This window comes from Dipteris shenzhenensis, chromosome 23, assembly GCF_047967505.1.
Source record: "Dipteris shenzhenensis isolate YYH24624 ecotype China chromosome 23, Dip_SZ_1.0, whole genome shotgun sequence".
Classification (NCBI taxonomy): Eukaryota; Viridiplantae; Streptophyta; class Polypodiopsida; order Gleicheniales; family Dipteridaceae; genus Dipteris; species Dipteris shenzhenensis.
In genome coordinates this window covers 28,444,184-28,461,298 of record NC_141618.1, presented here as the reverse complement: position 1 = coordinate 28,461,298, position 17,115 = coordinate 28,444,184, and the positions used below count along the sequence as shown (strand labels likewise).

Here is a 17,115-nt window from a genome sequence, read left to right as displayed (position 1 = left end):
GGAAATTACGCGCCCCACAGCAGTTCTAATTACAATATATCGGACGGTTCATCGTGACAATGAACAGCAACTTGGATACGATTATTTGAGCATGCAAGTTCACGAGAATAATAGAAACTTAGCGCTGCAAAAGATCTAAACAAAGTGGACGGAGCCCTGGATCATTCACTGGATTCGCTTATATTACACACAAATTCCCGTCACCTTAATCATGTGGGTCTGCATTTCGTGACTGTATGATCCTACTCCGGCATGCATTAATCAGCTGGAGAGCAGGAAGAACAGCAAGTTTGTACAAGATTATTACACTTGATAGTGGAAATTCTACAGTTTCACGTCAGAGCTTTGCAGGCATTGTTTGAGTCCAATCTCTTTGAACACTTTGCAAAATCCGAGGAGGGATTTCCGTCGGGGAAATCCACGAACTTTGGCTTGCCAGCAAGCAGCTGCAGCTCGATCGCTTTGCTGGAGATGCTGGCCGATGCAGCCTGCTGCAGCTGCATGAGGACTGCTCGGATGCCCACTTTTGGGCTCGGCATTATTAGCAGCTGCATCGTGAGGCAAGATGATCGGATCATCAGCTGAAGGAGTGATCAGCTGCCCATCATCGACAACAGTTTGTTGTTGTGCACTCTTCTTCTTCTGGAGATGGTGTCGTACATGAGTGCTGGATCTGGGCTGTCGTACTTGATGAGTGCCGGATTTCCGTCGTGAATCCTCGTTGTATTGTTGCCACAATACGTCCATGTCTTGCTCCCTGATCGCCAGACTGTGCGGCGACAATAGCGGGTCCGATTGAAGCACCTTGCTCCTCGATCGAGAATGAGCTATGCATGGCCTCAGCTGATCATCGCAGCACCCACTCACAGCAGCTCCTCTAACGTCCTCTGCTTGATCTTTTCCGTCAATCATCGAGCTTCCATGCACACTCCATTCCACCTCCGTCTCCCTAAAACTAGACCTCGACGACATATACACTTCCTCACCCCTCCTTACCCTCGCAAATGCAATCGCCCTCAACTCCTCGTCTATCAACTTATCCTCGTTCACCTCGCCTTCCGGCGGTCTCATCTCTGTCGATCTACAATTTGAGCTATCCTGCACGACTTTCTCCATCCCTTTCGTTTCGGCTCGGTAGACTTTCGGATTGAGTGGTAAGCTTACAACCGTATCCACCCCTGCCTGTACCTTATATGGGAAAATTGTATAGTCGCCCGATGAGAACTCATAGTCGTGCTCCCATACCTGGCATTTCTTGGAGCCTGCATCGTTTTCGTAAAGCCCTTTGCCTTCCTGGAGCTTCTTTATGTCCGAGTCGTGCCACAATACGTCTCCTTCCATTGTATAGAACTCACCCGATGCATTCTGAAGCTCAGCATCTGTGAGCTCCACTTTCTTTGAGGCCCGAAAATCGTTTCCAAGAAATCTGTCAGAGATTTCAAACGACTTAAGATGCATGCTATCAGAATTGGAAGCTCGCTCTTCTGTTTTGTAACCTTCTAGGGGAAGTATCTGATGCTTATCCACGGAATTTTCATCCTTCTCCGACCAAACCAGTGGATGAATAGGCTTGGAAGCTTGCCCCATAATATTGTCCATTACTTCTTCTTCGTTAATTTTTGATACAGCGCTAGCTAATGCTGTAGACTCTACGACAGTTTTGCATATTACCTCTTCTTCTGCACCAGAACTAGAGCATTCTCCTGCGTCGCTGGAACAATCCTCCAACTCCGGAACATCTGAATCGTCGTCTTCACGTTGAGAGATCGGTATCGCATTGCTTTCATTGACTGTGAGAACTGCGCTACTGGTGCACCGGTTCGACTCTTCGACCATGCTTAAATGCCTTGAAAGTCCGGAGAATGCGACCTTCTCCTTTGGCAAGCCAACATTTGCCATCATCTGATCACCTGTGCTTAAACTGGGAGATGCACCCGGTTGCCCAGCATCATGGCCCTCGACACCAAGTTCCGCCAGGAGCTCTCCTTCATAGATATCCCGAAGAAATTGAGCCTTCACGAAATTTCGTACCGACTGAGGCAATCCTTCTAATCTGTGCAACCAATGGGACCATGTTGCTGCGTTGCACTTCCTTGGCGCCAATGTACCTCTTAAGGTTGTGAATAGCGTCCCCGTCTTTGACGAATCATCTGAAGGAACCTGATTGGTAGATTGTGGTCGACCACTGATGATCTGTGCTGCAATTTCCTGATTTTTCTTTCGCTGCGTCTCGCTGCTTTCCTCTATTTGGCGCAGCGCCAAGTATACGATGACGATTACACATGCTGCTGTAAGTAATACAAAATAGCTGAAGAAGCATGTAATCGCTACAAGAGCAGGAAAAAAGGCTACGACGAGGAAAAATGTACTGGGATGCCTTCTCTGGATGATATCACGGCCTAGGTGTATTTGCAGGTCCTTGAGAAGTCTCCTATCCATGCTTTCTATTCAACAAATGATGGAAAAGTTTCCTTGCGGAGACTATCTAGCTGAAGGATCTGCAGTGTGAGGTAAGGGCTGAGCGGCTGTCAAACGCCAGCGTTGAATTCTAGACCTCTCCTCCATCGTGCTCCCAGTGCGGCACTGGAGCCGACTGGGAAGGGATGGAGGTAAGGGGCAAGGACAAGAAGATGATTGCAGAGAAGGATTGGGGAAGCTCATATGTGCAAACACAGGTTGCGCCAGAACACATAGACAAAGGAAGAGCTGGAACCTGGAGGATGGAATTGTGCTGGAAGCCAAAGGGTGGAGAGAGGCGGAGGGAAGTCCTTGGGACCGTATGATGAAATCTACGGGTGTAAGAAGTACTGGAGGATGTGCAAATTACTCGAGTGCAAGCAAGCACGCACAGCGGTCCGAAAATTCTCTGATGATATACGGGCACGGGAATTCGTGGACCTACACTCGAGAGGGAGCTGGCAGGCGTGGTCTTCGGAAGCTGGAGGACACTAGGGGGAGCTCGCAAGCTGAGAACCAGTGGGCATATTGGCGAGGCTGCCCGATGAGGAGCAAGATGATGAATTGTGTATCGGAGATGCGGCTGAGCTAATTTATCGCTTGCGACTCACGCGAACATCTTTTGCAGCTGAGAAGAATTCGTGCTGTCTGCTGTCAGCGCAGCAGCTACAGAACGTCGAAGAAAGGAGCTGCTCCGAGGTGCTGTCCGCCATCACCTGGTGGGTTCGCGGATAGTTGCCATCATCACCTTGTCGCGGAATACGTGATAGTGTCCACTATCGATCGAGTGGCCCCGATGATCATCTCTCTCGCTCTGATCTCCAGCTTCGATCTCTCTTTCTTTTTCGGTTTGTTTGTTGCACGCTTGCATCGCCATCGATCGACCAGCTGCAGCGCCCGCTACAGCTCCTGCTCCCCATCACCGTATTGTTTTCTGTTTTCCTCCTCTTCTGCTTTTTGAGCTCATGGATTGTTTTCTGTTTTCTTTCTCTTCTCTGATCCGTCCACACGCCAAGCAGCTTCCTTGCATCAATGTTCATAGCCTCAATCATCCTCCCCTTTTGCGCAAAGGTTTTGCAATCTTTGCAGGTTTGGAATGAGCTTGCGGAAGGGTTGCAGCGTTTGCAAATCGACTACATCTTATTATCTCTCCAGAGTCCCTGGTTCAACCCGCTTTCTCCGATCCGTCTTCGACCTGTACCATTGCTCCAAATTGCTGGATTGGGGTGGAAGTTCGAGGCGTCATGTCATGAGCAGATGCAAGGTCGTAGAGCACTGCTGCAAGTGGCTATGGCGGATCCCGAGGTGCTGAAAGATCGCTACAAGAAGAGACACGCAAGGCTTATTAAACAATCCAGAAGCATAGAGAAAAGAGAGAGACAAGATGGACAAACCAACACACATTTGTATATGGGATTAGTCTTTTTACGTGCCACATGCCATGCACATGACATCAACTCCAAATTGCTTTGCACATATTGAACTTATTTGCCCTCACCTCAACTTTTATTCAATGGCTTTTTGTGTACACTTCTTTTCATAAGAAGGTTCCATTGCACCTATCCCTCGGTTTTGGGTTCTGAGTTCTGGGTTCTGGGTTATGTACTGAAGGTGACTCCCCTTGAGGTCCACCCTCACCCATTGTCACTCGAGAGAACCTTATATGCCAATAGATTAAGCACTCAGACTAGAAGAAGGGCTTCATTACAGCAACCCAATTCGCAAGTCGCTTCTCTTGTTCGATTTACTAGCCTGTTCAATGCACAATTGAATCATCAATGTCGGGGACCTTTTAAACAATGCCAATAGCAAAAAATAAGTTCTAGGGTGCCTAGTAATTTGGGCTTGGCAAATATCACAACAATATCATGTGAAAGTACTAGCATGGGGTCCATTTTAACAATAACAAATAAAAGAAAAGTACTTATTCATCCACAAGAGCCACCATAGTATGTCCTACATGGCCTAAGATTAGAGAGCTCGTGCACAATCTATATGATGGGAGGAGCATGAGTGCATGTGATGAGACCTCAAATGTGCAAGTTCCTAGGCCATTTATGAGAGTAAAGGCTTTATGTGTGTATTCAGCATTAGGAGCGACATACTTAGAATTTCTTAGTTTCTTCCCCTGCCTGCTAATAGAAAAGCCTAATGAGAACTTAAGGTCATTTTTAAAGGTGCCTAATTAATTTGTGTAGATTAACACTAGATGCCAAAGGACTCATGAGACCTCCTCATGCCCACACCTTGGCACATGTTCATAAACTCCTTATTTCTAGGAAAATAATAATCTAAAATAAAAATTGGTAAGTGCGTAATTGGACTCCTTTTGCATCTTTATCAAAGATTTAATCTGACATCCACTCATATCAAAAGGCACATCACTCCACTTCATATCCATTCAGATAAGTTGAGTACATAAGGAACCTTTTTTAGCATCTATTTAAAATGACCACATCCATTTCTATAAAGCCCACCAATATACCACCACTTACCATACTCATGAAATCAAAGTTTTAAATGTCATTCGTAAACTCATGGTCTGCCATTTCACCAAACATAATGTGCATTGATAGTGTTTACTTGAAGACTTTTTAAGGAAAGCAACTAAATTAAAGCAAGTGGTTTTACACATGTGAAATAACGAATACACCTAAAGGTGGGCTAAAACATATAAAATATATGGGAGATACAAAGTGGCCAACATAATAAATCCAATCTAATATTGGTAAGGCCTAAGTTATGAAGCAAAAGCTTTTCTCTTTTCATAAACTTGACATTGTAGAATTTGTCTACTTTCATGGAGCATGTGTCTATTTTTACTAGTACGCTCAAATGTGTAATACTTTTACATGTATGAAACCAAACATTTCCATCATAAGGTCCAATAAATCACCATGCACATGTAAGAAAACTGGTGTACTCCAATTCATGATCCATTATTTTATAGTGTACGATAAAATTTATATTTTCTCTTGTTCTCTTACATTTTTGTATGAAAAAGTTCCATAGCTGATGCCCACTAGCTATTCCACTATTCTAAACACAAACACTTCAAAGAACCACCAAGTTATATAAGCCCTACGTATAGCCTATGCTTTAAATGACTTTAAGCTACATATTTACATTTACGGTAGGAAAAAAAAATCAATTGGTCATATTCAAGCAACCAATTCGCATACTACAAGGGATAATAAACCAGCTATCAATTTATAAATATGAATCTTTAGCTTTAATAAAGCGAGACACATGTTGTGGAGGCATGTGCATGAACATAATCTTCCACTCCTTGTGACATCATTCGGTTGCCTTCATATTCAAATTTAATACTTGTATGTTTCATTATTTAGGAAAAGTCTTCACAAACAAGCAAGTATCAATGTCCTTTATACTGGATGCTTAATGGGAGAATGAACTACAAGAAAATGTAACATTGCATATGCCCCTACAAATGAAGTGTGTGCATAAAAATTACAATTTGCATTACTGCCTCCTTCCTGAAACATTAAAGAATAAGCCACTAAGCCTCCTAGCTCAGTACACTTGGAGATAATCATAAGATTTCCCCATGTGACTTCAACTATGTAAACATATAAGATATATGCTTTTAGATTTACTTATGATGGAAACTATGCATATCTTTGTCAAAAGTGCATGAATCTATTCTTTTTTTATAAAGTATAAAAATCTCCTCATAGAAATCCAAAGTCGTAGTCATAGTTTAATCTATCATATGGCTCGGTGATTATATTAAAGAAACCAACTTCATTTACATTCTAATGTACGTAAGAATGATTTTAACTAGTATAAAAATATATGAGGATAATCACACAAAGAACCTTCAATTTTGGGCTTTCATGTTGCAAGTTTGTAGTTTAATGTAATTGGCCTTCAAAAAGTGTTCATTGTTTTAATATTAAATGTTAACTTCATCCATTTTTTTCTTATAAATGATTCTCATACGTGCTTAATAAATTTTATTACAAGAAACTTAGTCAAACTTGATTTAGGAATCATGGTCCCCTTATAAGAGATTTAGATTCTCTATTTATGTAAAGACAAGAGGTAGGTTCCACACTTGTGCATAATGACATAGAAATAGAAAAGTAATTTTCAAGGCAACACCTTGGGACATCTTAAACCAATGCATAGCACATTCAGGGCAATCAAGTAAAAGTATAAAGGAAAAAAGGACATATGATAGCTAATGTATTTTTATGCATTGGGAATGCATGTCGTGTGTCCCTTTTCTTTCATGTTACCCATTAAGATGATCCCATTGTGTACTTTAAAGTTAAAGTACATATCCACAAGTGTGAATATTTTAGTTTTTGCAAATGTGTATGCAAGGATGCCCAAATTCACCTATTTTACCACATAGGTATGGGAAAATGTGTAATGTAATATGGCTTTACTAAAACTCATGTTGCTTGAATCTTTTCACATGGTTGCTTATTAAGGAATATCTAAATTTCAACTATGGTAGGAAAGAAAATATGAATATCCTCTGAGTTGGTCTATTTATTAAAAGATCATATTACATGTGCAAGTAAGGAAGCATTTAAAATACAACTATATTTAGAATTGTACACCTTTCTCCATTAATTTTTTCCTCATTTTGTATGTATACGTGCTCGGAGTTTGAATTTATTAAAATATCATATTACATGTGCAAGCAAGGAAGTGTTTAAAACACAACTATATTTAGGATTGTACACCTTTCTCCATTAAGTTTTTCCTCATTTTGTATGTATACATGCTTTGAGGTTGAATTTAGAAGTCCCCTTTAAATTAACTACATAATATAGGTAAATTTTTAATTGCCTATGCGTATGTAGCATGTATTTCCACCATTGCAAAATCCCCTTTGGTTACGTAACAAATCTGCTCATGCTACACATTTAACAAGGTAAGGCCCCCCACCCCTTTAAACATTGCCCATGATTACCAAAGCACATAATTTTAACAAAAACAACAATGCTTTTTTGCAAGCCCATATATACAAGAATTAAGTGAGGTGAGGAGAATGAGACAATATGTAAAATAGTTTTGCCAATATTAATGATGGGCTACGGTTCAATCTCATCCTCAATGAGATCAACCCTTGCCAAACTATCTACTTCAAAATCCAAACAAGTGTTTAGATCTACAAATACATTCAACCCACTACTACTTGTGCTACTCATGTGCTCATCGAAATCAGCATCACCAATGGTAGGCTCATCCTCACGGGTAATGGCCTCAATATCTATATCTCCTATCTCATGGTCATCCTCCTCTCTGGTATCACGGTCATCATCACCTCCATGGCCATGATCATCCTCCATACGCTCCATATTAGTAAATGTACTATACATCACTTTGGAACGTGGCATAATAGGTATGACATGCCACCATCTATTATTATCCACCATTGGTTGATAGACAACCTAATTCAAACACAAATACAATCATGTTATTTTCCTTGCATTGAAGGTATCAAATATTTAAAAGCGATTATTTTTATATGTGTGCACAGTACCTGTTCACATTGTTGCAGTAGTACTAGTGTGTCCTTTCTACTTTGCCTAAATTTTGTGGAGTCAATAGATACAAAGCCACTTGCATGGCATTTAATTGTTGGATTAGGGCCTCTTTCCACCACGTCCTTAAACCACTTTACATCCAAAACATACACAAAGAAGCATCGAAAGTCAAGCTTAATAATATCTTGGATTATGCCACAATAATCATCCATGGCTCCATTGGCTCCCTCAAAGCTAGCAATGATGCCGCAATCTTGTGTGTTTCTCTTATCATCAATCCGTTGTGTTCGAAAATGCTTGCCCTCACACCATATAGCATTGAACATAGTACACTACACCAAGAAAAAATTAATTAAATAAGCAATCTAAATTATTGACATCTCCTAACTTATGCACAACATTCTATATACCGACCTTGCTCATGCATCCCCTAGCATACTCCCATTCTTCCATTGTGATATGCATCCCCTTGTCTTTCTCTGCTTTCTCCATTTCATCAAGTAGCGAATCCACATGAATATCCTTTGGAAGTGCTCTTAGATACTGAGGGTATGGCACACAAGATCCGTGGTGTGTACAAAAGAGGGCCCTTTCTTCTTGTCTTCTTGCCTTTGCATCCTCGTATCTTGTCACCCATCTTTTCATCACATCACTATTAAGCACGCAATAGAGGTTGATACTATTGTGCAACTCCGTGTCTATTACTTTGTTGCATCCTTTCCCTTGAGGCACAATAGAGGTCATCCTTAGGTCTTCATCATCTCTCCATAGTCGTGGGAGAGAGCTATCCACATCAATAAGAAACTCAAAAATATATACAAGTGACTCTTGTACCAACCAACCCTCGGCCATGCTGCCTTCGGGTCTTGCATTTTGTCTCATGAAGCCCTTCAAGATCTTCATGAAGCACTCGAGGCAGAACAACCATCATGCATGTATAGTACCACATATAGCAATCTCATCCACCAAATGCACTATAAGATGTAGTTGGCTTGTGAGAATAATGGAAATGTCTCCTCCACTAAACAAACCACCTCCACTGACATAACTCAAGCATTCTCAAGCGTGGTGGGATCTATTTCCTTTGAGCTCACATACCTAGAAGATGAAAAAGTACACCATATTAGCAATATGAACACCTTGCATGGAGCATTGATACGCATCATATTTTGTATCATGTAAATTAACTCACAAATTTGAAAGGAAAAAGATATTATGCACATAAAATACTTACTTGGAGCATCTTGTGCCAATCATGAGATTTCAAGCCATATAATTGCTCTACACCTCTTTTCTTGCTCTTTGTAAAGGCTCCCTTCAAACACCTCATGCATCCAGTGGGAGTATGAATTGTAGTAATAGCGCGCTTCACCAGCGCCATCTCTAGCTTTGATAACCTCCACAGTGCATGAGGTAAAAAAACACACCCATCTGGTCTCTCTTGTGGCCAAGCTTCATGCATCCTCCCTGTGGTACGTAAGTCCTCCCTTATGCCTACGAAATCTCGTGTCCCATTCAAGTGCTCCCAAATGGTAGATGCCATACACTGTAAGAGGTGCTTTTGAGACCAAATGGGTTCACACCGTCCATACCCAATCCAAGTCTCAAGCTCCTAGGTTCTTCCTTGAAGCTTGGCCATGTGTCTTCAATATGCTTCCATGCAGGAGAGTTTGCGGGAGTTCTCCACTTCCATCGGTTGATCGATGGGAGGAATGCCATGACATGAGCTCTGCAATGGATTTGCACTTGAACATATGTTGGATGCGAGGGATTATGGAAAAATGTCGCAAAACCTTACGAGGCACATCCAAAGTTTTGATATCTACTCTACATCTTGCCTCTCCACAAGTAAGGCACTCTCTTGCATCCTTATGTAGTCCACGAAACAAAAAGCAATCGTTGACGCATGCATGGATGCGCTTGTAATCTAATCCTCCAAGAGAGGTCACATGTTGCCTTGCCATATCTCTTGAGATTGGTAATTTATTCTCCCTTGGAAGCATTTTACACAATAGCATGCACGTGAAGACCATAAATGAGAAAAAGCATTCGAGTAATTGACCCACTACCATAATTCACCATGTTTGCAAAATAGACTTTAAAGCTTACTTGAGTAATGCATTCAAACTTGCATTGCTCCATCCATAGATGGCTTGCAAGTATAGTAACTCAAGGGAGGCACGTAGAACAGAGAATGTGCACCCCTCAAACAGTGGAGTCGATGCTCTTTTCAGCTTGTAGCAATCCTTTTTCATATGGCCCTTCTTGCCACAGTGGTAACACTCAATGTTCCGTGCCTTGGATTTGCTACAAGACTTCCCTCTTTCTTGGGACTTCCCCCTGAATTGTGATCTGCCTCTTTGCACATTTAAGGCTGCATCCTGCTTGTTGCCATCCATAGACTTTGTCTAATCTCCTCGGCCAACGAGCTACCCACAACATCATCAAATTTCAGTACTCCACTAGGTGCAGCTGTAGGAAGTATCCCATGAGGATGGCAATGAATATTTCCTTAGTCTCTGCATCAAAATTCATCTTCTAAGCCTGAAGCTGGCTGAAAATAATATTGAATTCATTCAAGTGAGAAGCAATGGAGACCCCTTCCTTCATCTGCAGCTCAAACAACCTCTTCATGAGGTAAACTTTATTAGAGGCAGTTTCCTTTTCATAAGTGGCACACAGTTTCTTCCACAAATCTTCCGTAGTCTGCTCATTTAGTACTGTGAAATAAACTGACTCCCCAAGAGAAAGTCTAATAGTAGATTTTGCTAATGCATCTAACTCATTCCAATCATCCTTAGACATATTTGCAGGCTTAACTTCAATCCCTGCCAAGGGTTTAATCTGCTTCTTTTGAATAAGCACATCCCTTATTTGTTCTTTCCACAAAGAAAAGTTTGTCCCATCAAACTTTTTAATGCTAAAAAACTCCTTTTTAGACATGTAAGAGGATGCCATGATGCAAATGAAGCAAAAAATCCCAAATGCTAGTGCCTACGAGAGAGAATCACACCAAATACCAGATGCACCCAAATGTGTATGCCACAATAGAGAGAAATATCACCAAAACTCATGTCTCAAAGCATTTGACTCATGTGCATATACTATGTATCCATATGAGCAAATCTAGCCCAAAAGAAAATGCCAACTGCAATGGCAATCCAAAATGCCAATAAGTGCCAAATGACTCAAGCATAAACACCGTCCACTGGCATATGCATTAATAATATCTCATCCAGGAGAGCATAGCACTATTAGTGCATCACCTGCAATGTGTCAAAGTTGTGCCTCAACATGAAATAGCATCCGTGTGCAAAGCGTTCATAAAAGTAGCATCCCACAAGGCAATTTGGGCCTATCAACGCATCCAATAAGCACCGCAATGCATTCAAATGGCCTATAAATCATCCACTGTAACCCAATGCACACCACAAATGAGCGCACACTCATTAGGAAAAAAGGGAGCTCATTTTGGGGCCCTGTAAGAAATTCACTATTTTCTATTTTCTCTCTCTACAAAAGCAAGAAAATATGGATACTTGCGTGAGAAATGTCAGTGTGAAAAGGAATAAATATATTCTTTCACATGCTTTACATTCAATGTTCATATAAGAGCAACACTTTTCTGTGCAGAATTTGGTGATTCTGACACCGCAGACGCGTCCGGAACGGCCCAAAACCCCAAAAACGGCACTGGAAACACTGGAATCGGACATCCGGAGGCAATGCTGCAAATCGCGTTTTTCGGCCTTTTTTGGCCGTTTCTGGGCCTCCAGATGTCCGATTCCAGCGTTTCCAGTGCCGTTTTTGGGGTTTTGGGCCGTTCCGGATGCGTCTGCGGTGTCAGAATCACCAAATTCTGCACAGAAAATAAATTTTTTAAAGATTCAAATCAGATCACCTCATTAATGTGACATGCTTCTACGAACATATAGTACTATTTCTTTTTCTTATTTTCATCTTCTTTTGTTGAATTTTCAATGTTACGTTGGCCCACTCCTAATTGGTTGAGAGCCTATTTTCTCTCTCTTCTAAAAGGCCCCAAAATGAGCTCCCTTTTTTCCTAATGGCTCAAGCTGCAACGAGAGTGATCTGCATAAGGTATGCTCAAGAAATCATAGTCCCATGGTAATGACCGCTACTGAAACTAGAACCTGAGATGCCTCAAAACATGGGCACCATTGCATAATATCTCTCTTCCGCCAGAACTCCAAAATCCCAACCCATGAGTGAGAAATGGGAGTCAAAACGTATCCACTGCCATGTGGCATAAATCTAAGGTTTCAAAACCTTAGAATGAAAAATGCATAACAGAGAAACGAAATCGAATACACAGAGATCTATAACTCTGAAAATCCTCCACCGAATTATGTAAGAACTGACAGGTAGGGATCTTTGGACATCCAGAATGCAATGGGACAGACGGTTTTGGAAACCATGGTCTCAATCACTGGGTCCAACACACAGACTGAAAAACGTTTTTGGAAACAGAGCTGTTTGTAAACTCCACCGGAGTGTGAATGATGAGCAACATAGAAGTTTTAGGACCTCCTGAGTCCACTAGAACTGACATATCTGCAAATGGTTGCTCCAAACTTGAGTTCTAACACCCAGGTAGAAAAACGCAGAAACTGACACATTGAGTCAGAAATCCAATGAAATGATCCCAGATTCAAGAATGCAGGTGTTTCCAAGTTCCTGATGTGAAGTGGATACCAAAAGCAAGCAATAGTTACCTCTACAAGTCAATACAGAGCCTCTGTCATCGAACGGAACAGGGAAAAGCTCAAAAAACGACTTTTTCTTTGAAAACACTTAACAGGCTCTCAAAACCACTTCGCAAAACCAAAGTGACTTTTCCAAAGGTTCCTCCAAGGTCTCTACACACTCAGATCCAAGTAAAGTCACCCATAAAGCTTCCCACAGAGCTTCTCCTTCCTCCCACAGAGATGCTGAGCTTTGAGCATTCAAGCACGCTCAGCTAGATCACCTGGGCTCTGATACCAGTTGAGAGTGCTCTCAACGAAAGCAAGAACGGAAGAGGGAGAGAGAGGAATAGAGAGCTACACAAGTTTTGGTGGGTGCAGAACCACCCTAATCTTCTTTTTCATTCATTTATATATGTGTTTGAGTATTGTGCATAACCAGGGTAAAGGCACAATGACCTTTAACCCCCACAACATGCACCCTCTAATGCCTCTAATAATTTTGACTTCTGTGCGACCACCTATCCGCTGGTCATGATAAGAGGAAAACTCCACATGGAGAAACTTTGCAAAGTACTGGGCTATCATCGCTACAATGAGGTGGCTTTCCATATACCTTGATATAAATATCTTTGGCATTTTGCCGAATCTACTCATCTTGATAGTTCGCAATCTTCTAGTGGCCATGCTGGTCAAGCCCTTAGGTTGGGGTGGTCTCACCTTCCCCTATCGTTCTTCTGTGTCTTCTAGCTTGGTTGTTGTTGTTGGCTTCACGTTAATCGACCTCTAAGGGAAATTCTCCAATAGCTCTTATTTTGAGATAAGTTTATTAACCTCCTTCCATTGTTGCAGACTTGCAAAAGTAGTGCATGTGGTATTGATTACTAGTTTATAGGTGATAATTACTCGAGAAGGCTAGCAAAAGTTATAAACCTAATATTAAATACGTGCAAAAATATTAACATATAGACCTTCTGAGTCAGCATATCTTGATGTGCATGTGATCATCTATGGCACCTATTTGGGTGCCACACTTGCTACTTTGTGTGGTCGCTCAAAGTGCACACGTTGTTGCTCCTCTTTAGCCTCCTCTTGCATCAAGGGATGCTTAACTTCTCTCCTAGAACCTTCTGGTTCCCTAGCCAGGGGAGCAGAGCCCTATCCTTGTGCTGTTTTGGCGATAGAGTAATTGGTTGCTTCACAACCTAGTGGTATGCAAGTTCTGCATGCATCAAATTTCGTGTTCATGAGATTCCCATGTGTGATGATGGATGCTTGATGCGAATCTTGCATATAGTATGTTTGATGTGTTGAGAGTTCACGCTCAACATCATATGATCATGTGTGCATAGCACCATCACGTGATCATATGTGCATAGCACTAACCTTATAGAGTGCTATAAAGGAAAGGGTTAGATCCCCTAACCCTAACCCTAAAAGGATTTGTATATATTCTATTTTTTCAACTAATTCTAGTGTACAGTTAGTCATTTGTGGTGTGCTCTCTAGCTGTGCCCTCTCTCCTCATCTCCACTCTTCTCCTCTCCCCTCTTCATATTTTTGTCATGGTATCAGAGCTTCGTTGTCTTCCGCTGAGACATTGAGATTCTTGAGAGTGTGAGAGAGATTGAGAGGTTGAGAGGTTTCTATCTTTCATTCCGTTGATGAAAGATTTCTGTTCATGTGAAGAAAATTTCTGTCCGCAGTTTCGATTTGATTTGAGAGCTTCTTGAGGTGTGAGAGAAAGTATCTTCTTCTTCAATCTTGGAGTGTTTTCTTTGGAGAGCTTCAGTGAAAGAGAGGGAGGTTTCGGATTTTAAATCTGCGAGAAAGAGAGCTCTATATTTTCTCTTAGTGAGCCTTTGAAGGAGAGAGAGGTCGCCATAGTTTTTAAACCTGCAAGCAAGGAGCTCCATAGCCTACCGAAGGCTCCTCCAACCGCCAGCAAAGGAGCTCCAAGCTCACAATGCCTCATGCTCAGCACCGGCTCATAGGCCGCTCAGCGACGATAGAGAGTGCCAAGCCCATGCTCCGTCGACCTATACAGCTCCGGCTATGGTACCAACACCGCGGCTCTTAGCTCCGCCCTGTTTAACAATGGCCAAAGCAGCGGGGCTTGCTTCGACGTCAAGTGTGATTCCTCCTCCGACCCGCAATGGTGCAAGTCCGGAGGGGGATCTGTCACGATAACTGCAACTAATTTTTGCCCTCCAAATGACGCCTTGTCCGACAGCAATGGGGGCTGGTGCAACCCTCCGCTCGAGCATTTCGACATGTCGCAACCAGCTTTTGAATAGATTTCTACTAACGCTGGTGGAATAGTGCCCGTTCTCTACCGAAGGGTACCTTGCGCCAGACAAGGAGGGATTCACTTTACGATTGATGGCCACTCCTACTTCAACTTGGTGCTGATAACGAATGTGGGAGGTGCTGGCAACATTCAGTCAGTGTCCGTCAAAGGTTCAAACACTGGCTGGCAGCCCATGATTCGAAACTGGGGAGAGAATTGGCAAAATAATAACCAGTTAGATGGGCAGAGCCTATCGTTCCAAATTACGCTTGGAGATGGAAGGATATTTACGAACTACGACATCGCTCCGGCTGGCTAGCAGTATGGGCAAACCTACATTGGGGAACAGGTGCATTAAGAACAGGGGAACTAATTCCATAGCGCGCACGCAACGACTCCCTCTACACGACCTCGACGGAAATCCGCAGGCAGACGAAATCCCGAACATTCTGTCAGAATCTTTAAAAGATTCCGACTGCCCATGAAGCAACATGTGGCAGATAGGGTTGGTTAGCAACCTAGGTTTGGTTAGCCACCAGTGGTCAGCCGCTTGACACATGGCAGATAGGACCTAACCAGAATTAGGTTCAATCAACCCCTAGTTAGGTGGTTTGATCACAATTGTGCCACATGGTAACCTTATCTTACAGCAATCCACGTCACCTGCCACATCATCACCGACTGCCACATCATCAGCCACATCACTTGTGCCACATCATCAGTGCCACATCACCTGTGCCACGTCAGCATTGCTGACATCATCTGTGCCACCTCAGCAGTCCAGTCAGCACTGACCCTCTGCAGGCACAGTCCCTTGCCAGGCACACTATGCACACACTGCATGTGCACACTCCTGCCACCTCAGCACAGAGCTTCACTGGCACACCTCTTGCTAAGCACAGTGCCACATCATCACTACATGTGACTCACAGTGACACATTATCATTGAGCACCATTTGCACTCCTTTTGCCCCTCCACCTAGATCAAGTCGTATCTCTTGATCCAGGAAGAATTTGAGGGTGCTCCAAAAAGGAAAGTCGCTCGATTTTTCGTGCTCTACGTGCTCGTTACATCATGTGCACATTTCAGCGCAAGTTACACTCACATTTGAGCCTCGCCGACAAAACCACTTCCTTCACGCACATTTGCCTCTACATCGACGCATCTGACCCAGCACATAAAAAGAACAAAAGAAAAGGAATTATTTGCTGCTCTTTAATCGATCGACGGTTGGTTTAGATCTAAATCAGAGTAGACTAGATCGCCATAGAGGGGACGCTTTGAATTCCCCAAGTTGCCAATCTAAGCCATGCCCAAAATTCCCGACTAGTACCTACTCGGAGTCAGTCCATACGCTCACATCCGATTTCACATCATTACATTACCTGAAACCTTACGTTCATCAGTTCAGTGAGCAGACTTCAGAGTTCAGAGGCATTGCAGATTGATTCAGTGGGTAGATAGCACTTGATTTCACACACACATGCCACCATTGTAAAGCCTATTCGGCTATCTCACGGCATCGTGCACATCATTTTTTCAGCCTTGTAAAGCCTCTTGGCTATTCCCGGCATCATTGCCACAAGCCTTGTAACACAGATCAGATTTTATATACCGCAGTTCTATCTTCACCGACAGTACAGAGATTTCACTTAGCATCTTCAGTGTATTTGCAGTTGATTCATACAGAGTTTTTTCAGGACACTTTTGAGTACATTGTTTGCACCATGTCGACTAGCAACCTCAATCTGGAGGCATCTGCTAAGTTAGACAACTCCAATTACGGTACATGGAAATACCGAATGGAGACCATTCTTGTGCTTCAGGACAAATGGGAGTATGTCGATGGATCTTCACCTAGACCATTAGCCGATCCAGCCACCAGTAGCTCTACTCCATCTGTTGTCACAGTACCAGCACCGGGATCTACATCTACACAAACAGTTTCCGCACCAGTAGCAGCAGATCCTGCCATTGCCCAAGCTCAAGCAGAATGGGATAAGAAAGACAAGTATGCCTATCACCTAATCAAGCAGAATGTGCAAGATGTCATGCTAGGACAGCTCAACACAGTTAAGACATCAAAAGAAGCATGGGATATGTTCGCAGCTCTCTACGAATCCAAGAACACATCCA

At 42.6% G+C, this 17,115-nt stretch overlaps 1 protein-coding gene and 1 pseudogene across 1 annotated transcript; one reads left to right on the top strand and one right to left on the bottom strand.

The window, feature by feature from the left end:
• Positions 1-201: 201 nt before the first annotated feature.
• On the bottom strand, positions 202-2,439 carry LOC147887215 (uncharacterized). The gene has a single exon (XM_087394246.1). The coding sequence runs from the start codon at positions 2,437-2,439 to the stop codon at positions 325-327; it is 2,115 nt and encodes a 704-aa protein (XP_087250372.1). The 3' UTR covers positions 202-324.
• Positions 2,440-2,779: 340 nt separating this feature from the next.
• On the top strand, positions 2,780-15,336 carry LOC147887214 (expansin-A10-like; annotated as a pseudogene).
• The last annotated feature ends 1,779 nt before the right edge of the window (positions 15,337-17,115 follow it).

Coding starts and splice junctions, on each gene's coding strand:
- LOC147887215 (XM_087394246.1), bottom strand. CDS start 2,439: ATGGATAGGAGACTTCTCAAGGACCTGCAAATACACCTAGGCCGTGAT.